Consider the following 27,994-nt stretch of genomic DNA (forward strand, 5'->3'; position numbering starts at 1 on the left):
CGCAGGAGGATGGTTGGACTTGGAAAGAAGATGCGACCTTCCAATTCGTCTGTGGAAGCTGGGACGCGGGCCCTCCGTCACCGCGGGCTCCGGCGGCCCGCCCGCCTCCCACCGCGCTGCAGACGCCGCCCCGAGCGCCCGGAACCGCGGCTTCGGGTGCCCCGCGGCTCGAGCCCCAGACCCAGGCACGCGGGCCGGAGGCCCGGACGAGATTTTCGTTATTTCCGGGATCCTCGCGGTAGATGAGGGCGAGGCGCCTCTTTGACGCACTTCCGGCGCGCCGGAACGGAGGCAGGCCGAGGTGGCTGCGAGCGAGCAGGATGGTGGTGACCCGGTCGGGGCGGCATCCGCCCGCGAGGGAGGCCACGTTGGCCGAAGACTCCCCACAGAAGGTAGGAGACCGCAGAGCGCCCTCGCGTCTGCCCGCGGCCTCCCGGAGCGGCGCCTGGGTGGGAGGGCCCGGCGGGGCGAGGCGGAGCGGCGGAGGGAGCCCGAGCGTGCGCGCGCTGCCGCCTCCAGGCCCAGGGCCAAGCCCGTAGCTTCCTCTTCGGTCCTCGGCTGCGGTTTTTTAAGACGGTCCCAGGCCTGGAACGGAGAGGCCAGGTCACTTGCTGGATAGTTCACGTTCGTGATGCTGAGGCCTTTTAACCTGTTAAAACCGTACGAAGGAGGCTTCACTCCGGGCTACCAAGTGTGAGGGTATTGAAGAGAAGGTTCCCGTGGTCACGTGGGGGAGCTGGTCGTGGCCCACAGCGCTTTTTTCTGGAGTGGGGATGGCTGCAGTGACGCCCCCTGGCGGCGACCAGGGGCTCCGGGCGTCCGCCGGCTCGGATTCTGCGGCGTGGGGGAGGGAGCGTTAATTCATTTATGCACGTCAAGGGGAGGGCAGCGACTGATTCCATAGGTGTGTGTGTGCTGTGACACAGCTGTGCTCAGAGTTAATATTTCCTTTCTTCGCCCTTCCCCTGTGAATCAGAATGTAGGTCCACCAAGCGTATTTGGCTTTTGATACTTCGGTGCAGAAAATTTTCTTTTCAATTAATAGTTTTGCTCCCCGAAGTTAGATCTAGGTCTTGGGTGAGGCGAGTGAGGCAGAGTCAGATCCAGTATATGTTTTTAATTTTTATTATTAAAGATCATGGGTACTGGTTGTTGTGAGGCAAGGCCTTGCAAATGCAATGTTGGATCCAGTGTTTAGTATTTAGTTGTTTTTTTTAAGTTGATGGTGATGGTGATGGTGGTGGTTTTTGTATTAATCTTGTTTACTGAGGTTTTTAGTACTGTCTTAAAATTTGCTCCTGAGAGGAGTGCCTCGTTCACTTTACCCTAGTTCCAGCCCTATCTAAATTACAGTGTACTTGTTCTGGCTTACAGACTTCTGCTGCTAAAAGAATTCACACACATTCAAAAGGCAGGAAGGAATGTCTACCTGTCGACCCAACTACTGCTGAATCACAAACCACTAGGAAACAAAGTCCAGCTTCTAGAACTCCTAAAACCAGAAAGAGGAAGAGTGGAACTACAGTCTCATTACCTGAAATAAACAAACCATGTACTGATGGAGAGATCTCTGAAGCAGAGTCAAATTGTTCTTCTGTGTCTGAGCTGCAGGATCTCATTTTAAGAGTAACTAGGAGACGGCAGATCTTAGTTGCATGCACCCCAGTGCCCAGTGTTACGAAAAGGCCAAAAATAACACCAGCACATCAGTCTCCTACTGAAGAAAACGATGACTCTGAAGCTGAATCACATGTCTCGGGTATTTCTAGAATTGTGGTGCCTACATTAAAATCTACAAGGACCAGAAGAAGGTAAGGCTAAATCTGTAACAGATCCAAGCCAAGATTTACATACAGAAGCTATTTCTGATGCTGAATCATCAAACTCAAACATTTCTTCATTTTCTGGAGTTGCAACTATGAGAACGAGAAGTATGCAGAAGAAAATACAGGCACAAACTGAGGAGAAAGATAATGATGTTGTACCAGAAAATGAAAAGCATATCATAAAATCACCTATAAATTCAGAGGATTCAGATACCAGACAAGCAACCTGTTTACTAGCAAGATCTGTTTCTCAGATAAATGAGCCAAATTTCTATAATAATGAAATTTATAATGACTTCGATGATGATTCCTACCACATAAATTCAGAAAAAAAACGAATGGTGCAAAAACGCCGTTTTAATATAAAAGAGGGAAAACAGCCCAGTGTTGGACCTCTGAAAGAAATAACAAAACAGAATTGTAAGAATTTAAATGAAGAAGCCAAAGGAATAGTAGATGAGGAAAAAGAAATAAATAAGAATAATTCTCAGTTGGAGAGCCTTTCTGAACCTCAGGACACTGGCATTCAGGGGTTAGTTTCTCAAAGGCATTCAACCCCCCAAAGTAACAAAACCACATCAGAACTCTCAAATCTGAACTGTGAATCTATAATGAAATCATTAGCTCAAACATTTGCAGTGGTGGAAGTGGACAGATGGAATGAAGAGAAAGAGAGCACCATAAAAACAGGTGACTTCACAGAATTTGGTAATGGTGGTAGTGATGAAGAAGAGTGCACAGTTACTGGTATCAGCAAAGACGGGAATGAAGGAAAGGATGTAGATTTTGAGCGTGAAGCCAAACTATTCAAGTCTGAGTTCCACACATCCCTGGACAAAGGTGATTCTGTTTTCTTAGTTCTCAGCAGCGATGAAAGCCAACAGTCTGAAAACAGTGAGAATGAAGAGGACACTGTGTGTTTTGTTGAAAATAATGGTCAAAAGGAGTCATTAAATGGAGAATCAGAAAATATGTCATGTGACAATGCATTGTTTGTAATTGACACAACTCCTGGATTGAGTACTGATAAACATTTTTACCTCGATGAGAGAGACAAGGCAAGTGAGGTTGCCACTGAGGAAGAAAAAGAGGAGGAAGAGGATGAAAAAAGTGAAGAACCATCAGACCATGACAGAAATGAGTTTAGTGATGAAGACGACTTACTAAATAGCACAAAGTCTAAGCTGTAAGTTTTACCTTTATTTTTAAAAGTAAATTTTTTTTAAAAAGATTGTATTTATTCATGAGAGACACAGAGAGAGGCAGAGACACAGGCAGAGGGAGAAGCAGGCTCCATGCAGGGAGCCCTATGCAGGACTCGATCCTGGGACTCCAGGATCACACCCTGGGCCAAAGGCAAGCGCTAAACTGCTGAGCCACCCAGGGATCCCCTAAAAGTAAATTTTTGATACATATTTCAAGTGGCTGATTTACCATAAAAATATACACAGGAATTGAGAAAATTACTGTCAGGTTCTTTATGGAAGAGTGCTTTTATCCAGCATTTCCCTAGTCTATGGGTGCATTGGTTAGTCATATTTCTCCACCAGTGATCTATTAGAAATCATCTGTTAAGGTTTTCTTGCATGATTGTTAAGAGCAACATAAAATGGAAAGAAATTTTTATCTTTTCTTGATGCTAATTGTAGAGATGTTGAAAAATAGAGAAAAGTAATCACCTATAATCCCATCTATCACCCATTGAAAAGTGATAACTTTTGGGGTGGTTTCTTTAGCTTTTTTTTTTTTTTTTTTTCTGTTTTTGTTTTTCTTAGGCATAGGGCCGTGGTGGCAGTGCATCTGCTGGAAATACAGACGTCCTTGGAGAGGGTCTATACATTAACAGATGCTCGGTTTTCACTCTAAGCCAATGATACAGATCTCCGAGCCAATGATACAGATCTCTGAGGCTAGCCTCAAGCATACTTATTTTTTAAAAGCCACACTCCTTCCCAGGATTATTCTCATGTACCTTTAGGTTTGAGAATCACTGCCAAACCACTGCAGTAGAATGATTTTACTTTCCAGTGGAGATTGATCAAAAGCTTTTAACTACTCAGTTTATATGAATAAATAGGGAAGAAAATAACTGGAAGTCCAAATGTATTTGCTTATAAAAAGAACCTTTCAGTAATGTAAAAGTAGAAATTCCTTATAGCAGGAGCCCAGAACCAACTGATTTGGTAGATATGAGGTATGACTTGTGTATTTTTGGAAACCTCCAGTGGGAAGTACAGTTGTTCACCTGTTCACATTGTTTAAAAGTCACTGATTTAGAGACATTACCAAATGCCCTTAGTCACCCAGAAAAACATTCTAAGTTTGGATAACCTGCAAGTCTTTTCTCAGTGATTTTAGAGATGGAGGTAGTACATTTATTAACTCACTACCTGTATATGAAGTTGAGCTGAATTGCCAGATGTATCTCCTCTTCTCTGCAATTTCTTTCTTTCTAAAATCCCTCTATGAAGTCTACTGGCATATTGTATGGTCCTAATCCTCTTTTTTTTTTAAGATTCTATTTTTATTCATTCATTCATTTATGAGAGACACAGAAAGAGGCAGAGACACAGGCAGAGGGAGAAGCAGGCTCCATGCAGGGAGCCCAATGTAGGACTCGATCTCGGGCTCCAGGATCATGTCCTGAGCTGAAGGCAGACACTCAACTGCTGAGCCACCCAGGCGTGCTTTTAAGAAAATCTGAGAAATAGATTCAGATGTGTTTCCAAAGGTTTTTTTCATTCTTCATTCCTCCCAGAATTTTCTTATAAATGATTTTATTAGATTTAAAACCTGTATTCAGTTTTTCAGAAACTCCATTGTAAAAATAAGATTTTTTTTTTTTAAGATTTTATTTATTCATGAGAGACAGAGAGCGAGGCAGAGACACAGGCAGAGGGAGAAGCAGGCTCCATGCAGGGAGCCCCGATGTGGGACTTGATCCCGGGACTCTAAGATCACACCCTGGGCCGAAGGCAGAGGCCAAACCGTTGAGCCACCCAGGGATCCTCTCTTTTTTTTTCTTGTCATTGGCACTAAAAGGGGAGAAAAGAAAAAAGTGATCTTAAAAATATAATCTTAGTTGTTTACATTTTGATTTGATTATTTGATCTTTGAGTGATCCTTTCTTTTTCAGTCTGAAGTTGACAAGCAGCAGCATAGACCCTGGTATGAGTATCAAGCAGTTGGGTGGTTTGTATATTAATTTCAATGCAAACAAACTACAGTCGAACAAGAGAACCCTAACACAGATCAAGGAGAAAAAGAAAAATGAGGTAAGTTACATGGAGTGTCCTGTTGGTTTTTATACAACTAACCAATCACTTCTAGACATGATTAGTCCTTGTTAAGAGACTTAATTTTCCTGCACTGAAACACATTAGCCTACAGTGAAACCAAAATGCCTACTTCTAATTTCCCCTTAAGGTCCTAGCTATAAAAGATGACACTTGGAAAAATAAATTAATACAAGGTCAGCATTCCTCTTGTACCCACTAGTTATTCTAAGGGCTGTTTTTTTTTTTTCTTTTGCTATATTTTTAGTTCATAACTATTCTGGATGCTGTTGAGAATCTGAAAATTGTGAGTGCCCACTTCACCCCCCACCAGGAAAACTATACATGTGCACACACATAAAATTTCAGAAGGGAATTACAGGGTAGGTAACCTCATCCAAAGCCTCACCTTTAATTACATGGCATGGCTTCCCCCAAATCTGTATTCTCTAGCCTTGCTGCCCCTTCAGGTCTTTAAATTCTGTTGTGTCTGTTAACTGTTTATTCAGATGTGCTCAGGCACTTGACCTTTCTAATTGCCCTCCTTCACTTCCCTACCTGAACCAGCTACTTTAGTTATTCTCTGGCCTGGTTAATGATGCCAAACTCTCTTTTCCTTTTGCAGTCAATCACTGAACCTAGAGGATGCGGCTGCTTACATACTCTCTACTCTGTTCTCTCCTTTCCACCCCACTGTCACTGGCTAGTATAGTATAGACATTTATTTTTCATCTAGACTATTGGAGTAGCCTCCTTATTTTCTCCAAGCCACTCTCTGTACTTTTGATAGATTTCTCTTTTAAAAAACACCAAAAAGGGTGCCTGGCTGGCTCAGTTGAAAGAGCATGTGACACTTGGTTTCCAGGTCATGAGTTCAAGCCCATGTTGGGGGTAGATACCACTTCAGAACAACAAAACACAAACCTGACCATGATATTCTATTTAAGTCCCTCAGAACATTCAGAGTGCCTCTGTACCTTCATCTCTGTCCACCTGCTGTGTTCTTGCCACTGAAGACCACTGTAGTTCCCTGAACATACCCTGCTTTTTCTTTTTTTAAAGGTTTTATTTGGGATCCCTGGGTGGCGCAGTGGTTTGGCGCCTGCCTTTGGCCCAGGGCGCGATCCTGGAGACCCGGGATCGAATCCCACGTCAGGCTCCGGGTGCATGGAGCCTGCTTCTCCCTCTGCCTGTGTCTCTGCCTCTCTCTCTCTCTCTCTCTCTCTGTATGTGACTATCATAAATAAATAAAAATTAAAAAAAAAAAAAAAGGTTTTATTTATTCATGAAAGAGAGGCAGAGGGAGAAGCAGGCTCCCTGCAGGAGCCCGATGTGGGACTCAATCCCTGGACCCTGGGATCACACCCTGAGCTGAAGGCAGATGTTCAACTACAGGGCCACCCAGGCGTCCCAACATACCCTGCTCTTTCCCAAGCCAGTGCAGAGATCATAGATCACTGCCTATGGGAGATGTTCTCTGACTCTAGTCCTCTGCACCACCTCCTCTGTGCTTTTGCAACACCCAGTATCAATCTGATTCATTATTGATCATATTATAATTATAATTTTACTGTTTTTTTAGCTTTATATTCCTAAAACAGGATTTCTCAGCCTCAGCAATATTGGTATTTTGGGCTGGATAATTCTTTGTTGTGAGGAGGATGTCTTGTTCATTGTAGGATATGTAGTGACATCCCTCGTCTCTACCTACTAGATGTCAGTAGCATCCACCACCCCCCCCAGCTGCTCTGCACATACACATGCATCCACACGTACCCCAAAAACGTCTTCAAACATTGCCATTTGCTCCCAGTTGAGAACCACTGTCCTAAAGCACACTATAGTACTTGTCATGCAACATGCTCTTAATCTGCTAAATAAATACCTTGTTCTTATTTCTGAGTCAAAGGAAAATCTAGATTGCTGCTCTACTACCCAGAAACTTCTAGGGGATTTGGGGATTTCTGAATTGATAATTTCAATTGTTACAGGCCAAATTAGTATTTCTGTGAACTATGTTGAGGGCTATGGAACAATCTTTAGTTCATACCCTATGGGAGATGACTAGTTACCCTGAGGCACCTTTTAGTCACATAAACAGTATTATGACAATATTGGTTCATCCTATACAAAAAATGAGAGTTATTTAGGAAAGGATTAACAGGTTTGACCACACAAAGTTTTAAAACTTACACAATTAATACCTTAACAAAGACAAGTTAAAGACCATAGGTTAATTCCACTAAGGTACAAAATACAGTTCTACAAATTAATAAAAATGACATATAAAAATGAAAAAGAACTCCAGAAAATACAGGCATCTCCTGTAGAAGACTTAATATATAGCTAATAAACACACAAAAAAGGTGATCAACAGCAAACGAAAACAGCCATGAGGCATCAGTGACTACACATAAAAAGGTAAACCCAGTGTTGGTGGCAATGTAAAGAAAAAGGCACTGATTAACTGTTGGTAGGACTTAACATTACTTGAATACAAGGTAATTTAGTAGTACCTGTCAAAATTTAAGTTGATGCATTTTGGAATCTTATAATCAAATATGCAGAGATGATGTTTGCAGTGTTTAATGGAAAAAGGTTTAATGGAGACTTAAACTGAATGTCAGAAGAAAAATTGTAGAGCATAACAGCTATTAGAATGAAGTTGATCTATGTGTGAATTGATACTGAAAGAACATCTAAGATATTGTTGAATTACAAAAAGATTTGTCTAGATAGAATTATTTCATTGATAGGACAGTAAGTATGTTGTTTAATCAAATCTGTATCATTGTACTTAATAATACAGTCTTCTTAGATCCGAGGAAGCTGTTTAACCAACATCAAAAGGATTTATTAAAGACCTAGAGTTTTTGTTTGTTTTCAGAAATTTCAAGAGCTATTATAGCATTTGTTCTTGTTGACTTTATTTTTCAGTTTGATGCAAGTGGCTGGTTGTAAACCAATAAATACAAGTTAGACACATTAATATAAATCTGATGTGTGCTGATTCAGTTCAGAAAAAGAAATTTAAGATGAATGAAGTTTCGTAAAATAATCCTTCAATTTGCCTTCTAAAACATTTTTATTGTGATATAATTTACAAACTTAAGGACTGAAACAACTTTGTAGTAGCATGATTGTGTATAAAGTAGATTAATATATTTGGAGTAGTCTTCATTGTGAGAGATGTTTCTCTTATAAGGAAAAAGATGTTGGAAAAAATTTTATGATATTCTGATACTATTTTAAAACTAGTTTAATATTTTAAGCTTTTGCAGAAAGCCGTCATTACTCCTGATTTTGAAAAAAACTACTGTGTCCCACCATATAGCGAATCAAAGCATCAACTTCAGAAAAAACGCAGAGTAAGTATAGTGACTTATTATTTAGGTTGTTAAGGTGTGTTTGACTATATACATTCAGCTTACAAAACATAGTTGTATAATATAAAAATATGTACTTCAGGGCACCTGGCTAGCTCATTCGGTAAAGCATGTGACTCTTGATCTCAGGGTTATGAGTTCTAGCCCCACATTGGGTGTAGAGATTAGTTAAGAAAATAAAATCTTAAAAATATATATTGGCAGGGGATCCCTGGGTGGCTCAGCGATTTAGCATCTGCCTTCGGTCCAGGGTGTGATCTTGGAGTCCCGGGATCAAGTCCTGCTTCGGGCTCCCTGCATGGAGACTGCTTCTCCCTCTGCCTGTGTCTCTGCCTCTCTCTCGCTCTCTCTGTGTATCTCATGAATAAATAAAATCTTTAAAAAAAAAAAAAAAAAAAATATATATATATATATATATATATATATATATATGCAAAGTTATCACAGAAATTTAAGGGCCCATAAAATACAGTTCCATAAACACATTTTATATAGATTTTCACAAAGTGAGAGTCCACCAAGTGGTGCACAGAGAAGACGTGTTTGTTTTTTTCTACCCCCTCCCCCCGGTTTTTTTGTTTAAGATTTTTAAAATTTATTTATTCATGAGAGAGACAGAGACACAGGCAGAGGGAGAAGCATCAAGCTCCCTGCAGTGAGCCTGTTGCAGGACTCAATCTCAGGACCCCGGGATCACACCATGAGCCAAAGGCAGATGCTTAACCACTGAGCCATGAGGTGTCCCATTTTTACCTCTTTCTTAAAAACAGTGACAGCCAGCATATAAGGTCATTGTCCACACCTCTTGGCTTATAGGTACTGTTCACAAAGAGCTAAGAGCTCACTGCAGGTCTTTGTAGAGAACTTAATATAGCCATCTAAGTCAGCCCTGGTGGCTCAGCAGTTTAGCAGGATCAGACTTGGGATCAAGTCTCACGTCAGGCTCCCAGCATAGAGCCTGCTTCTCCCTCTGCCTGGGTCTCTGCCTCTCTCTCTGTGTCTCTCATGAATAAATAAAATCTTACCAAAAAAATCTTATTTTTATCTTAAAATAAAATCTTTAAAAAAATCCTTTAGGAGGCAAATCTCCTCCTAAAAACCCGGGTCTCTGTAGTCTCCCAGTGAGAAGGTAGGAAACTATTTTCCTTTGTGAAAATAGAGGATTGTTTTCATCTGCCATTTCAATAAATGTAAAAAAGTTATCAAGAGAGCTTGAAGAAAATTTGAGGATGGTGCTCCAGTAATGTCTCATCACTAATATGGAGGAGCATGCTGGTACATGGTAGACACTCCATAATGTATGAATGAAATAAAAATAAAACTGAATAACTTGCTAAGAGTTTCCCAAAGAATAGATTTTTTTTTTTTTTTAATTTTAGAAATGATAGAAATTTCTGAACTGGTTGGGGTAAATGACTGAGTCACCCGGGTGACTGAATAAAAATGTTAATATTTACATAGAAGCTCCAGATGTGAAAACGTTTTTATACATTCTCTCTTGTGTAGGCTATATTGCACAATAAAAATTGATGGTGTGTGTTGTTCTCCCAGCAAGTCAGCAGTTCTTACTAAGATAAAAAAAAAATAAATTGTAGGGGGAATTCCCGAGTGGCTCAGCGGTTTAGCACCTGCCTTTGGCCCAGGGTGTGATCCTGGAGTCCTAGGATCAGGTCCCGCATTGGGCTCCCTGGAGCCTGCTTCTCCCTCTGCCTGTGTCTCTGCCTCTCTCTCTCTCTCTCTCTCTTTCTCTGTCTCTCTCATGAATAAATAAATAAAATCTTTTAAAAAATAAAATAAATTTTAAGGAGACCTCATTTATGAAACTGATGGTACTATGCCTAATTTACCAAAGAAAATACCATGATTTAATTTCTTTTATGAAAAGTGAATCTGGGGATTAACTTGTTATGTAAAGTAACTTCATTTTTTTTTCATTTATTTTTTTTTAAGATTTTATTTATTTATTCATAGAGACAGAAAGAAAGAGAGGCAGAGGGAGGAGAAGCAGGCATCATACAGAGAGCCTGACGTGGGACTCTATCCAGGGTCTCCAGGATCACACCCTGGGCTGCAGGCGGTGCTAAACCGCTGCGCCACCGGGGCTGCCCTTTCATTTCTGTCTTATTCATAAAGTTTTCTATATATTTTGGAGGGAATGAGGTATAGCTTATACAATGCTTATTAAAGGTAGAATGTTCTGTCTAATTGTTTTTGAAATCTGAATTTCAGAAAGAACGACAGAAAACAGCAGGTGATGGCTGGTTTGGTATGAAAGCTCCAGAATTGACAAATGAACTAAAAAATGATCTCAAAGCACTGAAGATGAGAGCTAGCATGGACCCAAAAAGGTTTTACAAGAAAAATGATAGGGATGGCTTCCCCAAGTACTTTCAGGTATGAAAAAAATAACAATGGCAGTGATGTTCGATGGATTTTAGTTTGGAAAACACTGTAGTGTTCTTTCTGTTTACTCTTAACATAGGTGAATATTTACAGTGCACATATGCTTAGGCTGTATAATAATGGGCAGAACCCAAATCAGACAGCCATTTGGCCACCAGCTTGTAATGGTGGTAACTAAGTTTCCAGGTCATACCTCTAAAAGTTAATGGGATCTCTAAGTTGGGTATATCACATATGAATAGTATTAGCCTAACAGAAAGAATCAGTACATAATGGAGGAGGAAATAGGGAATCATTTGTCCCAAACTCTTCTCCAGATAGAGGGAAATCCCCATGCAAATGCTGAAAATAAGTTAAAAGTTGGTTTTCAAAGTGTTTTCAGATGAAAATCCAGTTGATTCACCCTCTAGTGAATCTAGTCAGCTTCATTTTGTTCTTCTTTCTTGTCACTTATCTGAATTAGTCTAATAGTCCTTCACCTCCAGGTCTGATCTCCCTTCTAGTTCATCCTCCACATTGTAGCCAAGTCATCTGTTCTTTTTTTTTTTTAAGCACTCTGTTCATGATACACTCCTGTTCAGTAATATTTTCAATGATTCTTTATGACCTATAGGGTAGAGTCTCTACAGCCTGCACTCTGACCAACTTACTTGCTCTTCTTTTATCACATAGCCCTCTTAAGCTACAACATACTTGGAGGCATCTTGACCTGCCTTAGGTAGAATTGGTCACTTATTTTTTCAGAGCATCTGTAGTGTTTTGTTCAGCATAATATGTTATGCTTTAGTCTTTTAGTTTCTTGTCTGTGGATTTTCCTTAAGACTATGAGCTCCCTGCTGGCAGGGACTCGGATATTCTTTATTTCCCACTTAACACAGTACCTGGCACATAGTGGACACTGTAAATTTTACTTGGTTGAATGTATGAACAAATGCAGAGTGGTTCCTAAGAAGGTTCTATGCTGGTAGCATTCATGATAACCCAGGAGATCAAATGGGTGTGTAATAGAATTTATGTGTCAAGTTTATTAAATTGGGAGACTAAAGAATTTGATATTCTCTGTCCCATTTTTCTAGTTATACTGTTCATCAAGAATTTACTGTCCTGCCTAGCACTAAGTTATATGTAATATAAAAGGATTTTTGGCTTTCCTATAAATTCTAAGGAAATGTCTTTAGTAGTACCCAGTGCCAGTTGAATAGGTGACTTATTTTTGCTTTTAAAAAAGTGCCAAAACTAACTTTAATATTGGTATCATTTAAGTTAGGGTTTCCATTCCTTTCTATAAATATACTTTGTTAGAACTTCCCTAAAATATGAAAGCAACTTAGCATTCAAGTATTGCATGACTTCTTTCAATCAATTGCTTGTAGATTGGAACCATTGTTGACAATCCAGCTGACTTCTATCATTCGCGAATTCCCAAAAAACAAAGGAAGAGAACTATTGTGGAAGAACTGCTGGCTGATTCTGAGTTTAGAAGGTAAAGAAATTCATGTTTCACTTCATATTATTGCATGCTTTCCTTTAGAATATACATAAACTTTAAAATTTCAGGTAACTTTTAAATGCTTTAGCAGTGTCTCAACAGCACTATTTACATTTGGATGGGATAATTCTTTATTAGGGGGAACTGTCCTGTGTAATGTAGAATGTTTAACAGCGTCTCTGACCTCTACCCACTCTATGCTAGTAGCACCCCATCCCCAATTTGTGACAGAAATCACTACCAACATTTCCAGATGTTCTCTGTGGGGCATAAGCATTCCCAGTTTAGAACCACTGTTTTAGATGGAAGCTTGAAAATACTTGACTGCTAGAGGAAGGTGAGCCTGCAAAGGAGACTAGGAAAGAATAGCCAAGGGGCCATTAAGAAAACCAGGGTGTCACAGAAGCCAAGGAAGGAGAATATAACGAGCAGATAGAAACTGGAGGTGGTAGTTAATAGGATTGAATGCTGTTGAGAGATCAAACTGGGTGATGGGCATTAAGGAGGGCACATGATGTAAAGAGCACTGGGTGTTACATACAACTGATCACTGGCCTCTATCTCTGAAACTAATAATATACTGTATGTTAATTGAAATTAAATAAAATTAAATTTTTTTAAAAGATTGATTTATTTATTCATGACAGACACAGGCAGAGGGAGAAGCAGGCTCCCTGTGGGGAGTCCGATGTGGGACTCGATCTCAGATCCCAGGATCATGACCTGAGCCGAAGGCAGACGCCCAACCGCTAAGCCACTCAGGCGTCCCAATAAAATTAAATTTTTATAAAAACCTAAAAACTTATTTGGATTTACATGGAGATCATAGCTTTCTTGCCAGCAGTTTTAGAGGAGTGTTGGGGAGGAAACCAGACTGGAGAGGATTGGAGAGTGAGTTGAAAATGAACAATTGGAGACAATTCTTTGAAGTTTGGGGGGGGGGGGGGGGGCAAGGCTAGTAGTGAGTATGGAAGAGAAGGATTTTTTTTAAGATGGGAGCATTTAAACAGCTATGTATGTATTATAGGAGATTTAAAAGCATACCTCATATTAGAAACCCTTGTTGAACTTCAGATGGTTTAATAGCCAAAGTAAAAATCAAGGGTTTTAAAAACTTTGTCAGCATGGAAAACAAATTTAACACAAGTGTTACGTAAGTTACCTAGTTTGTCTGGGTAATGGTAAACATTTTAGAAATAAGCAGTGTTCTTTGCTTGCTTATTACTCTCTTGGAAGTTTATTACTTGTTACTTGGAATTACGCATTACTTGGAAATCTCAACCCCCACAGAGCTTTAATTATAACCTGTATACTGTTGGCTTCCAAATGTAGTGTCTAGTCCAGATCTTTCCTGAGTCCAGACCCACATATCCAGCTGCTGTCCCAGGTTTTCTCACAAGCATCTCTAACAGCTCACTTGGTCTTTTCTGACCCCAGTCTTCCAGTACAATCTAATCCTCTCGCAGTGTTCTTTTTCTCGTGACTGAACACTATCACTATCCACCCATTAGCAAGTCCTTGACACCTCCTCCTTCAGTCACACATTCATACTGTCAGTCTCTCCCATCTTCCTATCTCTCAAAGCCTGTTGTTTTTCCATCCCCACACAGGCATGGCGCAAGCTGAGTCTTTGTTTATTAACTGTATATTTTGGTTAAAAATTGACCTGTATTTTGTAATCTCAATGATAGCAATCTTAGAAGTCACAGCAGTGTTGATGGGGCTTTCACTAAAAAATAATAGCCTGAGGAAGTTGGAGGAGTAAATTAGAAATTTGGTAGAATGAAACTCTACCAAATGAAATTGCAGGTTAGAGGTAGTGTTATTAGCTCATTGTTCCCATACTTCGGTCACTGAGTACCATTTTCACAATGTTTGTATTATTTCCGTGCTGCCTGCTTTAAAAGGAAACTTTATATTGCCTACTATAAATGGGTTTGTTGGCTTATAATTTTTGTAATATGCAAGATAAATACTTTTAAAGTAATTGCTGATAGGTATGTAGTTATTGCCATTTTAATTGTCTTCTGGTTGTTTTTATAGTTTTCTCAGTTCTCTACCCTTGTGGTTTGATGGCTTTCTTTAGTGTTATCTTTAGATTCCTCTCTCTTTTGTGTATCTGTTATGTTTTTTTGATTGGTGGTCAGTATTGGATTCATATGTAACATGTGTACAGCAGTCTGTTAATTTGATGTCACTTAAGTTTGAACACATTTGACTTGGTTTTGTTTCATTTTTAATGTAATCTTAGGTTTGTTAGAATGTGTGTAAATTGTGCTACTGACTTCTTGTGGGATTCAGTAGGCTGTAGAGTTGTAAAAGGCTTAAGAAGCTTCTGTTTTATTTATTTTTTAAATTTTATTTATTCATGAGAAGAGAGAGGCAGAGACATGGGCAGAGGGAGAAGCAGGCTCCATGCATGGAGCCCAATGTAGGACTCCATCCCAGGACTCCGGGAACATGCCCTGAGCCAAAGGCAGACGCTCAACTGCTGAGCCACCCAGGTGTCCCAAGTAGCTTCTGTTTTAAAGAGAACATTAGCTAATCCCTCAGCTTTAGTAATAACATATTTAGGTAACACAGTGAAAGTGGTCTAGAACAGTTTTATATGGTTAAAGAATTTTAATTTTTCCTAATCAATTGTACTGATAAGCCCTTCTTTTGAGCTTCTGTGGACTACATTTGTCCATATTTACCCTAATGGAAATTAAAATTAAGAAACTTTAAAAATATTCCTTTTAAAATAAAATAATATCATATATCACACTGACATATATTTTGATGACCAAAACAAAAATGATTTAGTGCAGATCTCTTTAATATCCAGATAGTTGGAGCCTCATACCTACTTCTGCATCTGTCTGCTGTTTTTACATTTTCATTCTACAAAAATGTTGAAAGCATTTAACATCATCTGGTAACTGGAAATGGTGTGTGGACTTACAGTGGCTGAAAGTTTTCAAAAACCCTCCCTTATGGTTGTCACTTTTTTCTCATTAGACTTTATGAAGGCTTTATGCAGGCTTTATGAAGATAGGGACTATGGTTTTGTCTTGTTCACTGCTCAGTCCCTCAGCTCCAAGTATGGTTCCACATGGTGGAACTTAGTACAAATATGATAAAATAGTGAAAATGCAAAAAAATTTTTGAGATTTAGAAGTTACACCACCCCACCACAACACCCATTACATAACTTCTAAGGTCATACTTTAGAACTTAAAGGCTTGTTTTTCTTTTTAGGTACAACCGAAGGAAGTATACGGAGATCATGGCTGAAAAAGCAGCAAATGCAGCAGGAAAGAAGTTTCGAAAGAAGAAAAAATTTCGCAATTAAGATTCACCGAGCAAGCCATACTAAATATTTTACATCTCCCTTTATTTACTCAAGATATTTTGTAAATTAGCATCATCACACTAATATAGACTGGCCCTGTTTGAAAAAAGTTGACTAGAGGGAGAATTAGTCACATATCCCTCGAGATAAAAACAGGTGTGTCTACAGAAGACCCACACATGCCTATTAGACGCTTTGAGGAAGAAAAAGAAAACTTTGACCATTTTAAGATGATTAACATTTTTGTAAAGTTTTCAACACTTGGTTATTTAAAGAAAATTGAGTTTAAAAACATTTAGAAAATATAAAGTTTGTTAACGTATACAGAAAACTTGAAAATTACATAATCAAAGCTGAATAATACTGTAATTCACCTGTGTGTGCAGGGAGATGGTAGACCAGAAATGCCCTTTTCTAAGTTCAGGTCCAGAAAATTGGTGAAGATGGGATATAGAGATCTGCTTGATAGAAGTATAAAAGTCATGGTTGAAACCAAAGTATTCTTGGAGCAAATATATATTGGTATATAATGGAAGAACTAAAGTTATGAAAGTTATAATTTGATTGAAATTATAAAGAAAGACTTAAAAAGTTAAGACTTCCAAGAAAGTTTGGGGTAAAGGTACACAAAGCAGAACTGTTTTCTCTCCTTAGCAACTAAAACAGGAGGAAAGATTAATTATATCCCAATTGTGTTGTATTCCAAGTGAATTAGGTTAAATCAGCATAATTTTAACTTAGCCAGGAATAATTTTAAAGTGATTCAGTTTATTTCATCTCCAATGGCAGAAGTACTCACCCTGGCTAACCTGCTTGTGGCACCCAAAGAGTGTTGCCATTTCTCATAATGCTTCTTAGTGGGTTCTTCCTTAAATGTCATTATTTATGGAACTTGTTTTCCCAGCAAACTGCTTCCTTGGGACTTCAGTAAATATAAAATCTCCGTATTTTCTATTTATTGCTTGGGATCATAACCAACATGGTAATAGTAACAATGACATTTGTAGGTGGAGTCCGGCAAGTATCTATCTATTCTTTTACAGAAAAACTTTTATTCTAAGAATATTAAGTTTTGCTTTCCACTGGGTAAAATAAGGACCTGTTATGAAAGAATATCAAAATGAGAGGGTTTTAAAGAACAAGAAAAGGGAGGGTTCGGTACAACCTTGAGTAACTGGGATAAATTGATGGGCTCCCACTCTTAGAAACAGTGTTAGAAGAAAACATCAGATGACAAAAATGTTATTAATACCATTTCTGAGGTATGTCCAGGTATGTTTTCAGTTCAGTCTCTCCATCACTGACAACTGTTGTTCAGAGTGATAACCTAGAGCATTTTATTCAAAGTTTTCAGTAAGGGTTAAAACAAAAGAATGCTTTCTAGCTGTTTCCCAAGCATCTGACTAATTAAAATGTAAAATGCAAGTCTTCTCTATTACACAAGTTAAAAGAAGTGAATTACAAACAGCTTCCAAGAAGCAGGGTTAAATAGCATGACCTATAATTAAATGTCATAGCTTATCACTTATCAAAGAAGTGAAACCTCAAAATGAACTTGAGTAAATACGAAGTTAGAGAACAGTTGGAAAGAGGTCCTGAAATGGAAAAAGTTCTCAGCAAATACTTAACATGAGGAAGGCAATGGGTGGTGGATAGTGTATGTTCCAGATAGTGTAACAGTGCATAACCGATTATCCCCCAGAACTTTGACTCAGAACCACCACCAAGTTATTATATATCCTCATTTGGTGGGTCAGGGCTTGGCTAAGTAATGTGCTCTACATGAATCAAATGAGGTCACTGACTCACCTAGTAGCTGAGTAGATTTGGAAGGTTTAAGACCCTTCCCTTACATGCTTATTAGCACCTTTGTATTGTTATCTTCTAAAAATATGGGAACATGTGAAATTTTTCTTCAGGATAGCACAGAATTGCTATAAAACCAAAAGATAACCCATACACTTTGTGTGGCACTGAAGGCTCTATCTAGCCTGGTTAAATGGGCTGAATGCAGAGCTACTTAGAAAATTGTACTCTACCTGCCTCCTTGCTTGTCCTGAGGTAAAAGGAGTCACTAGATGGAAGTGAGCCCAGAATACCGGGCTGTATTGTTACAAGTGAAGAGAGATGCTGTAATAGGTCAGAAATCAGCCGCTGTCAGTCTTCTGTTAGGGTGGGCCTGTCATGTGCTCTGCCAAAGAAGGTGGGAAACGACTTGGGGCTTTCCTAAGCCAACCTTTCTCTACTAAAGGTAGGATGATGGGAACAAAGGTTCCTTCACAGCTTATCTGAAAAGCCCTACAGTCGGGGTCTCTGCCAGCTATACACTGAGAGGTGCTTTCCTTCCTCTGGCTCTTTGGTTACAACCAGAGCTGCAAAGGACGGACTGGTAAGTTGAGCACCAAATCCTGACCTCACACCTCATGTAACATACTGAAATTCTGAGGTCTTGTTCACTAAGGGGAGAAAAAAATGAAACATGGATATGAAGACTGGTTAGATTTAGTTCCAATATCAAGTCTCAAATTTCAGTGTCCATTCCAGTACCCTCCTTTCCACTCCACTTTAGCCAATCACTATAACGGCTTTAGGCTTGTTCAAAGGTCAAGATTCTGAACTAAGTATCCCAATCTGTTAGCCTTCTAATCCAACTTTGGCTGCACTTTGGAATTACCTGAGGTGGCTTCAATAATATGGACAGCTGGGCCCCACCCCCAAAGACTGTGAACTCTGGATCTCAAGCATTTCAGCCATTCTTATGCTCCCAATCCTCTACCCCATCAGGATACATTTTTCTCCCTAACCTGGAACAATGGTCAGACATTTAAAAATTCTTTGTGTGTCCCATGTCTATCCTCAATTTTTTTCTGTTACTGTCACCTGCCAGGCCCAGCCAGGGAAATATCCACTGTTATCTGTCTAGATTACTGAGATTTGGAAAACTACCATAAGCTACAGACTCTTGGCTGGGCTTTCACTGCTCCTCTACAGTTCCTTTATTCAATTATGACTACTTCCCACCAAATTCATTCAGTCTGCAAGTCAGCCAGTCACCACAAAATTGAGTTCTACAGATTATTTAACCACCAGGGTACACCAGTGAAGAAAACAGCCTCCAAACCCAAAGAGCTTATAGGAGACCTAGCATATTTCTACTCTCCCAGAGGCCCCCGACTCCCACTCCCCCCCCCCCCCTCAGCAGACACCTTGTCTCCAACTTTGCTTACCCAGCCTAGAACATCTAAGGCCATCTAACTCCTCATGACCCCACCTGTCTACAGAAACTTCCTACATGTATCCCAAGTGTTCAGTGTTCCCCCCCCCTCAACCTTTTGGCCAAGAAATGTCATCTGACACAGGTTTCTGACCATGAAACTTCAGCTTCTCAATCTGTGTAAGATAAGCTTGTCTGCTTCTCCTATCTTGCTGCTACTTTTCCTTCACAGATTTTCTTTATCTGCCTACCACTTGGATTCCCACATTGCCTGCTCTCTTACCTTTCTCTATACTGTAGAACTTGTTATCTTGGCCTCTGTCTCCTTCAGCTTCTGCTTTACCTCTCTACAGTGGACTCCAGAGTTTCCCTCCTTACATCTCTACACCCCCTGCTCCAGATGCATGTGTCCAAACAATTAATATGCCCTTCCAGGTATCACAAAGTCCTCTCAACCTCGTACCCAGAACCTGAGATGACTACCTAACTAGCACCGTGCTGGCACATGACAGGTACTCAGAGGGAAGCTACTCTTTCCCTGTTCTCCATCCTCCCCATTAGGGAAGGCTTCCTAAAACAGTTTTTAATGGAGACTTCCTGTTTTTTGTTTTGTTTGTTTTTTAAAAACCTGTTACCCACTTCTGCCTGACAAAACATGCAGAAATGCCTACATTCAAAATTTGGCATTCAGGACCCTCTAAGATAGGAAATAATGCCACCACAGGTTTATATTCCCTATTGCTCGTACCCCTACTTCATTTGTGCTGGTCATTTGCCTGTTTCTCTGCTCTGGACTGCAAAAAAACTACACTTCCCAGATTCACTTATCAACTGGCTTCCCAATAAGGCACTGACCTAGGACAGGAGGGCCAGAGGAGGAGAGAGAGGGTATTTCCCTCTGCTTTAGGCTGGGTTGGGAAATCCAATGGCTCCGCCATTTCCCAGTCCCTACCACGTAGCCCTCCACCACTGGATGGCCCAGGCTTCCGAGTTCTGGTAACACCATCACCTAATGTCCCTTTGGCGCTAGGGGTGAGAGGTTTCCTACTTTTCCAGTCTCTGGGCTGCCTACACTTAAAACGTCCATCACCTGCGTAACAGCTCCCTATATTAAATTCTTTAGAGTGATGCATGTTTTTGCCTGGACCCAACTGCTGCATTTCAGCCAAACAAAACTATTGATAACAGATTGTTCAGTCAGTGAACATATATTGAATTCTAGGTATGCCAGCGACTGCCAGATACGGTGAGTTTTCACCTTTTATGTCTTTGTTCATACGATTAACTGCACCTAAAATTGTCCTTGCTTCTCTTCCACCTAACAAAACACTGCTACCTTTCAAACTTGTAAGAAGCCAGCATCTTGAGCATCTACTCTGTGGAGGGTGTGTGCCCAGGGAAGGAATGAGGTCATCTCTAGGCATCACAGAACAGTCTACAGTTCATACAATGTTTTATCAGATTTTCTCTACTGACGTGTATATTCTTGAAATTCCCATTTGACTGCTTTAAAAAAATATTTGTATTTAACAAACACTAACTGCCAGGCACTGTTCTAAGGACTTACAAATACAGCTGGTTTTTATGTAACCATTTATGTAGGTATGTACATATGAAACATTATATACATATATAACAATTTAAGTAACCTTAAGTAAACCTATGAAATAGGTGCTACTATTACCCTCATTTTATAACTGAAGAAATGGAGGCACAGAGAGGTTAAGTAATCTGCCTAAGGTCAGAGCTCGTAAGTATAACTCTGTCACACTTACTTTAACCTGCACTATAGCTATCTGCATACCTGTTTCCACATCACCAACAAAAATTGAACTTTTTTCCTTTCTTCACCAGTTACAGAACACATGATTTTTTACCTGAGATTGTGGCTATGTGGGAGGGGAAAAAAAGCTATGATTTTTCACCTCTTCATGGGACATAAGTAAAAGCAGTATGCGCAACTTCTGGGAAGTATCCTTCAGAGAAGAGTGAGCTTGAAGTGGGGCTCTGTCCCTTTATCTTCTCCCCACTAACTAGTAATATTGATCTGATGGCAAGGAAGGAGCAATCTTCTTGGAACATCAGGAAAAAGCTACATTTTAAGGTGAAAGAATGAGAAGGAGCCTGGATCTCTCATGATCAAGTAGTTGCCAGTGCTTGAACTTTTCACGTGAGGAAGAAACCTCCATCTCTCCAAACCCATTGTTACTTTGAGTCTCCTGCCACTCACGCCAAAGCCCATCCTAATTAATGGGATTATCCATCCCTGGCTCCCTGCCCCACACTAGAGTGAACTCTAAGAAAATGCACTCTATCTCACTCACCTTTGTATTTGTTTCCAATGTGGTTCTTTGAATAAAGCTCGTACTCAAAAATACATGTCAAATTGAAGATGATGAGCTTATAAAATATTTTTTAAATGCTGATGGATGTAGAAGACCCCAGATCAGGAGGAAGCTGGAATGAAACCACTTCCCGGCCTCTGGTCTTTAGAGTCTGTATGGACCACAGGCAGCGATAAGATAGGAGTGTCTCTGATCCTTGGGGAAACTCCCTCTTGGTCAATACCCACCTGGAATCCTGGGTATGTGAGGCAGAGCTGTAAAAGAGCACAAAGAAAATAGGTTTTCAAAATAAACACCTTTAATTTTCCCTTCACTTTCATGCTTTTATCCCTGATCTCTTCCTACCTGCCTCAGAAGAGCAGACATTTGCCCATCATTCCTAGGCTAGTCTTTTCACCTTACTCCCATACCATCTTTGCATCTTAATTTTCTCATCTGTGAAATGGGGATAATTATTACTTATTAGGATCTGGGGAATAATTAAATGACAAGAGCTACATAAACTTGCTGGCATTTAGAAAAATATGAGATCTTTTCCCTTTCCTCTCGACTCCCTTCTCTAGAAGCAACCTGTTCCATCAGTTTGTGGAGAGAATACTTTCTTCTAGTTTTCTTCCCACCTCTCCAGCTGCCCTTTCTTGGACTCTTTGAAAAACTCCTTCTTTGCCTATCCTTCAAATGTCTGTGCCTTGGGTTTCTCCCCATACCACCTTCCTAGTTCCAGCCTCATTTTCTTACCCAGACAACATCAAGTGCCCTGGTCTTCCAGCTTCCTATCCTGCACTCTTCCAGCCAGGCATCCACACTAGAGAGTGGGGATAGAAACCACACATCTAATCACACTGCTTCCCACCTAAAACTGATTCAGTGGTTTCCCACTGCCATTAGGGTAAAACCCACAGTCCGAGACATGTACAAGGCTTTCAGAACACCCTACCTGCTGGAATCACTACAGAGAGACATCTTGTTTTAGTGTTTCCACTCTTAACAGGGGGAGCTCCTAAAAGGTACACTTATGGCTGAGATCCAGCATACTGTAAAATGTAAGGAGTCAATAAATGTTGAATGCAATTCAGAAAATCTTCAGTGGATAAGCAGTATCAGAGCTGCCCATTTGAAAGTGATCTAGGAATAGACAAAATGTTTTTTTTTTCTTTCATCATTAGTAATAGGTTTTGTTTTCCATTTTTTTTTTAACTTGACTTTTTTATTACAAGGATAAGACTGGCTTATTTTGAAAAAATTCAAACATTATAATGAGATATAAGTTTAAAAAGGCGGCCTTCCATCCCTTCACATCACTGCTCCTCCTGCTCCAGCACTGTTAACTATATATGCTTCCAGAAAGTTTCTATGCACATGAGATCATAGTAATACACACGTTATTACTATCATTATTAGCATTATTTAACACAAGTAGAATCATGTTAAACATGCTCATTCTCATATTAGCTTTTTTCATATAGTCTTGGATATTTTTCCATAGCAGTATATATACATCTTCATTTTTTTAAAGATGTATTTATTCATGAGAGTCCTCCTTTTTTAAAGGTCTGCATTGTATTCAATTATATGGCTCTATTATACTTTCTTCAAGCATTCATTATTTTTTTAATTGAGTATAGTTGGCATATATTAGTTTCAAGTGTACAACACAGTGATTGACAATTCTATACATTACACAATATTCACTATAAGCAGTTACCATCTGTTCTAGTTTGGGGTCATTTTAAATAATGCTGCATTTATGGTAGATAAATAAATGTCAATTTTTCTAAATACACAAAAAATGCAAAATATTAGAATACTAAAATAAATATACATCACAACCAAGTAGGATTCATTTCAGGAATTCAAGAAGGGTTGATTATTAGAAAATCTGTTAATACACTGCACAATATCTGTTAATATTGTGAAACCTATGAAACCTCCATAGGTTACTGACAAGTAGGGATAGTTTCTTAATGTGATAAAGTGTGTGTGGGTGTATGAATGAATGCATGTGCACCAATCCCAAAAGCTAGCATCATGCTTAATGGAGAAGCATTCCTATAATGGTCAGAAGCAGCACAATTCAGTCCACTGACACCATTATCCAAAAATTAACATTTTCTGGAGATACTATCAAATGCTATTACAAGAGATATAATAATGAGGCCTAAGAATTAGAAAAAAAGATAATAACATAATTATTTGTGGGTAGGTGATATGTTTCCAGAAAATACAACATAATTAACTGAAAAAACTACTTTTCCTTTTAAAAATTGAGATAAAATTCACATACCAGAAAATTTATCCCTTTAAAAATGTGCAGTATACTGGGTTTTTGGATATGCAGAGTTGTGCAGTTACCACTACTCATTCCAGAACATTTCCATCACTCCCCAAAAATCTCATCATATACCCATTAGCAGTCATTTCACATTCCCCTTAGCCCCAGCACGTGGCAACAACTAATTTACTTTATGTCTCATTAGATTTGCCTATTTAGGATATTTTATATAAATGGAATCATACAGTATGTGGTCTTTTATGACTGGCTTCTTTTACTTGACATGATGTTTCCAAGGTTTATCCATGTTGCAACCTGAATCAGTATTTCATTCATTTTTATTGCTGAATAATAATATTCCATTGGGGGATCCCTGGGTGGCGCAGCGGTTTAGCGCCTGCCTTTGGCCCAGGGCGCGATCCTGGAGACCCGGGATCGAATCCCACATCGGGCTCCCAGTGCATGGAGCCTGCTTCTCCCTCTGCCTCTCTCTCTGTGACTATCATAAATAAATAAAAATTTAAAAAATATACTTTAAAAAAATAATATTCCATTGGATAGATACACCACATTTTGTTTATCCACTCATCAGCTGATGGACATATGGGTTGTTTATTAAGAATAATGCTACTACTTCTTGTTTATTAAGAATAATGCTACTATGAACAACCATGTACAATTTTTTGTCTTAACATATGTTTTCACTTCTCTTGGGTATATACCATACCTAGGAGTGAAATTGCTGGGTTATATAACTCTGTATAAATTTTTGACTAATTGCTAAACTGTTTTCCAAAGAGACTACCATTTTACATCCCCACTGGCAACTATGAGGGTTCTAACTTCTCCACATCCTTGCCAACACTTGTTATTGTCTATCTTTATTCCAGCCATCTTTGTGGATGTGAAGTGGTATCCCAAGCTTCAGTTTGGAGCTGAAAAATCATTTTAAATAGTAAAATAATTAAATTAAGATGGCTGGATATAAATTTATTTATATATATATATATATATCAAAAGCCTTCTTATATACAAACCATAATCATTTATAAAATATAATGGAAGAAAAAAATCCCAACAAAAAAGATAAACTATCTAGGAATAAAGTTAACTAATAAGATATGTGTGTCTGTGTGTGTATTTAACATACTTTTTAAGGGCATAGAAGGACTGAATAAATGGGAAAGCATGTGTGTTATCTGCCCGCCCCTGCTGCTCTGAATAGAAAGATGCAACATAGTTCAATTCTCTCTATATTAACCTGTAAAAAACATGAATCCAACATAAACATCTCCTAAGATTAGAACTTGACTAGCTGTAACTAAGGCCCGTGTGAAAAGACAATGGAGAATTATGGTTTTACCCAAAGACCCAGCCATTCTGGCATGCTCCTTATTAGCTGCATCTTCCTGTACAAGTTACCTAACCTCTTTGTCTCAGACGCTCCTTTCGTAAAGGGGGATAGGATAATACCTACCTGGTAGGGTTGTCAGGAGGATTAAATGCCTTAAAAATATATAAAGCACTTAGAACATTACCTGGTATATAACAAATGCTAAATTAATGCTAGTTGTTATGTGGGGAAAAACAATTCAAGAATAGATGAGGGAAAAAAATCTTCAAAGAAAGTTATGAGAAAGGACTGGCCCCCCTAGATATAGAAACACAGTTCTGGTGAATCAGAATTCAGACAGATCAACGGAACAGAATAGAGAATCCCAAAACCCAAATGCAAATGGAAATTTAGAAAATGGTAAAAGTGGCATTTCAAATAAATGAGTACAGAGAAGAAACGTGTTCATTACGAGTAATTCTGGGACCAAATTCCCACTTCACCCCTTATACAAAAGTATATTCTGGATGAAATGAAGATTTAAGTACAAAAATAAAACCATATAAAACACTAAAATAAAACATGATGAAATTATTTAATAATGAGTGCTAATAACCCCAAACATAGAAGCCATAAAAAGTTTGATAAATCCAATATATGAATATCACATACGAAATCAAAAGGCAAATACATTGAGGAAGAACAATTCTAACACATATCATAAAGCATTGGTTTCCATAATATGTAAAAAAAAAAAAAAAAACTCCAACAAACCAGTAAGAAAATGACCAATTATGCAATAGAAAAATGAACAAAACCTAAGAATAGATATGTCATAAAAAAGAAATACAAATTAGTCTACATATGAAAAAAATGCTCAGGGATCCCTCGGTGGTGCAGCGGTTGGGCGCCTGCCTTTGGCCCAGGGCGCGATCCTGGGGACCCAGAATCGAGTCCCATGTCGGGCTCCCGGTGTATGGAGCCTGCTTCTCCCTCTGCCTGTGTCTCTGCCTCTCTCTCTCTCTATCATAAATAAGTAAAAATTTTTAAAAATGCTCAGCTTTCTTTCATAATAAAAGGCATGAATTGACACTGCAGCCACCATTTTTCACCTATTTGGTAAGTCACACGCCCTGAGGACATGGGCACTCTTGCACAGCGCTGGTCAATCAGGTGTAATCTCTGTGAGAGCAGTGTGGCAAGATCTATAAAAAACGCACAAACTACCCTTTGACCCAGCAATCCAACTTCCTAGAATCCATCCCACAGGTACACTCGCACTTGAGTACAATAGTGTAAGAACAAACATGATCACCGAAGCATCGTAACAGGAAAATATTTTATGCCTCAATGAGCCAACTACTGGGGGCTGCTGAATCATTAATGTACAGATTCACAACGGAACAAGTGCAGCTCCACCTGTGTTAGGAGGTCAAAAAGCATAGCCTACGACCAATCGTGTGTCACCTCTACCAACCTCCACCAACATGGAGACAATATTATGCAAAAGTGACATGTAAAAAAAAGAAAAGTGACATGTGCCTAAAATAAATCTGAAAATATTTCCAAGCAACCATCTTCACGAATAGCTTTTAAGAGAGAATTGCAAGGCTAAGTCAGATACAGGGACAACAGCGATGTTTACTTTTCTTTGTACCTTTTTTTTTTTTTTTTTGCCAATTCTGGATTCTGCATTCTTTGGCAGAGAGGGCGTTACACTGAATCCTGAAAATCCCATTCACTCGTGCCTTCACTGATTCGCATTTAGAGAGGTGGGACCCTAATCCCGCGCAAACCTGGGAGTCGTCAGATGACGGTGCTGGCCTGGAAGAGCTGACGGGCAGGTGGACCTCGGACCTCAACGCACTGCAATCCTGCGCGAGAACAGCGTGCATTTTAATTTTTAAAAAATGCAGATTCCTGGGCTCCCTCCCCTTAGGACTGAATTCGAGTGCAGGACCCCACTCGGGGGGCAGGACCCCGGTAGTGAGGACTCTGAAGCCTGCAGGGCTGCAGGGTCGGTCCGTGGAGCGCGGCGCAGGGCGAGGCGCTGCCAAGGCCCCTCACCCTTCCCGCGGCCTCCCCGGAGTCACGGTCGCGATCCGGGCCACCAGGCGTTCGCCGGGAGCGCGGGGGCCGCCGCTGGGCCCGAACCGCGAGGCCTGGCCGGGCCCGGACCCCGAGCCACGGAGCCGAGGGAGCGGGGCTGGGAGCCGGCCGGCTGCGCAGCGGCCGCCGACGCCGCGGGCAGGAGGAGAAAGGGCGGCGGAGCAGAGGCCAGCTCAACCGTCTGGGGGGAAAAAAGAGGGAGTAGGAAAATGATGGCGTCAGAAAATAAATTTTGGGGGAGGGAAAAACTGCGACTCCGCCGGGACTCGAACCCGGAACCTTTGAATGTCCTCAGCCTCTAGAAGTCCAATGCGCTATCCATTGCGCCACGGAGCCACCTGTTGGAGTCTCGGCGCATCTGCTGTGTTAAGCCAGAGGCGACGGCCCCGCGCCCTTCCCACCGCCCCCTCGGCCGTTCCCCGGGCCGCCCGTCCGCGCAGCCGAGGCCAGGGCGCCGCAGCCCGGGCCGCCGCCACCCAGGGCGAGCCGCAGGGGCCGTCCCTCGCCGCCGGCCCCGGCCCCCGCCGATCTGAGGGCGGCCACGGCCCGGCCCCCGGCCTGCCCGGGACAAACCACGCCCGCGCTCTCCGGCCCCGGCCCCTTCCTGCCCCGAGCGCCCCCGCCTACCGGCTCTCCCCGGCGGCCGGCCGCGCCCCGCCCGGACCCGGACCCGGACCCGGACCCGGGCCCGGGCCCGGCCGCCGCGAGGCGGAACCAGCGGGCGGAGGCGCCGGGCACTTACGTCGCACCTCTCAGCGGCCGATCTCGAGCGGCGGCCGCTGGCGGGTCCCGGCTCTTCCCCGGCCGGGCCGCGGCGGCGTCTGTGTGCGTGCTTGTGCGTGTTTTATTTGCGCAGGGTTCGGTAAAACGGGGTGTGGGTTGCATTTCGCCCCCCACAGACCCGGAGCCGAATTTCGGAGGCCTCCGGGCCCTGGGGGCCTGCGGGGGTCGACGCGCCCCGCGCCGCAGCGGCCTCCGAGGGCTCGCCCGGGGCCGCCAGCCGCCCCC

At 40.8% G+C, this 27,994-nt stretch overlaps 1 protein-coding gene, 1 long non-coding RNA gene and 1 other non-coding gene across 31 annotated transcripts; 1 reads left to right on the forward strand and 2 right to left on the reverse strand.

The window, feature by feature from the left end:
- The first annotated feature begins 227 nt into the window (after positions 1–227).
- DNTTIP2 (deoxynucleotidyltransferase terminal interacting protein 2) lies at positions 228–17,138 on the forward strand. The gene is given in 8 exon segments (XM_038541300.1): positions 228–392; positions 1,375–1,809; positions 1,811–3,012; positions 4,963–5,101; positions 8,374–8,469; positions 10,717–10,881; positions 12,264–12,373; positions 15,620–17,138. Coding segments are annotated over 8 exon segments (2,391 nt in total). The 5' UTR covers positions 228–242; the 3' UTR covers positions 15,714–17,138.
- On the reverse strand, positions 4,803–27,981 carry LOC111096389. Of its 29 annotated transcripts, none has more exons than XR_005361219.1 (10): positions 27,736–27,981; positions 26,535–26,751; positions 22,210–22,306; positions 22,011–22,077; positions 21,500–21,526; positions 21,252–21,423; positions 17,753–17,904; positions 16,966–17,040; positions 16,088–16,171; positions 4,816–4,861 (listed from the first exon to the last, which is right to left on the reverse strand). It is a non-coding gene; the product is annotated as an uncharacterized LOC111096389 (long non-coding RNA). The 29 variants fall into 29 exon arrangements; XR_005361222.1 differs by lacking the exon at positions 4,816–4,861 and adding an exon at positions 14,855–14,899; XR_005361211.1 differs by having other exon boundaries at positions 4,807–4,861; positions 16,088–17,040.
- On the reverse strand, positions 27,238–27,322 carry TRNAR-UCU. Its single transcript is given in 2 exon segments — positions 27,238–27,273; positions 27,286–27,322. It is a non-coding gene; the product is annotated as a tRNA-Arg (tRNA).
- Positions 27,982–27,994: the final 13 nt, after the last annotated feature.

Source organism: Canis lupus, chromosome 6 (assembly GCF_011100685.1).
Source record: "Canis lupus familiaris isolate Mischka breed German Shepherd chromosome 6, alternate assembly UU_Cfam_GSD_1.0, whole genome shotgun sequence".
NCBI lineage: Eukaryota > Metazoa > Chordata > Mammalia > Carnivora > Canidae > Canis > Canis lupus.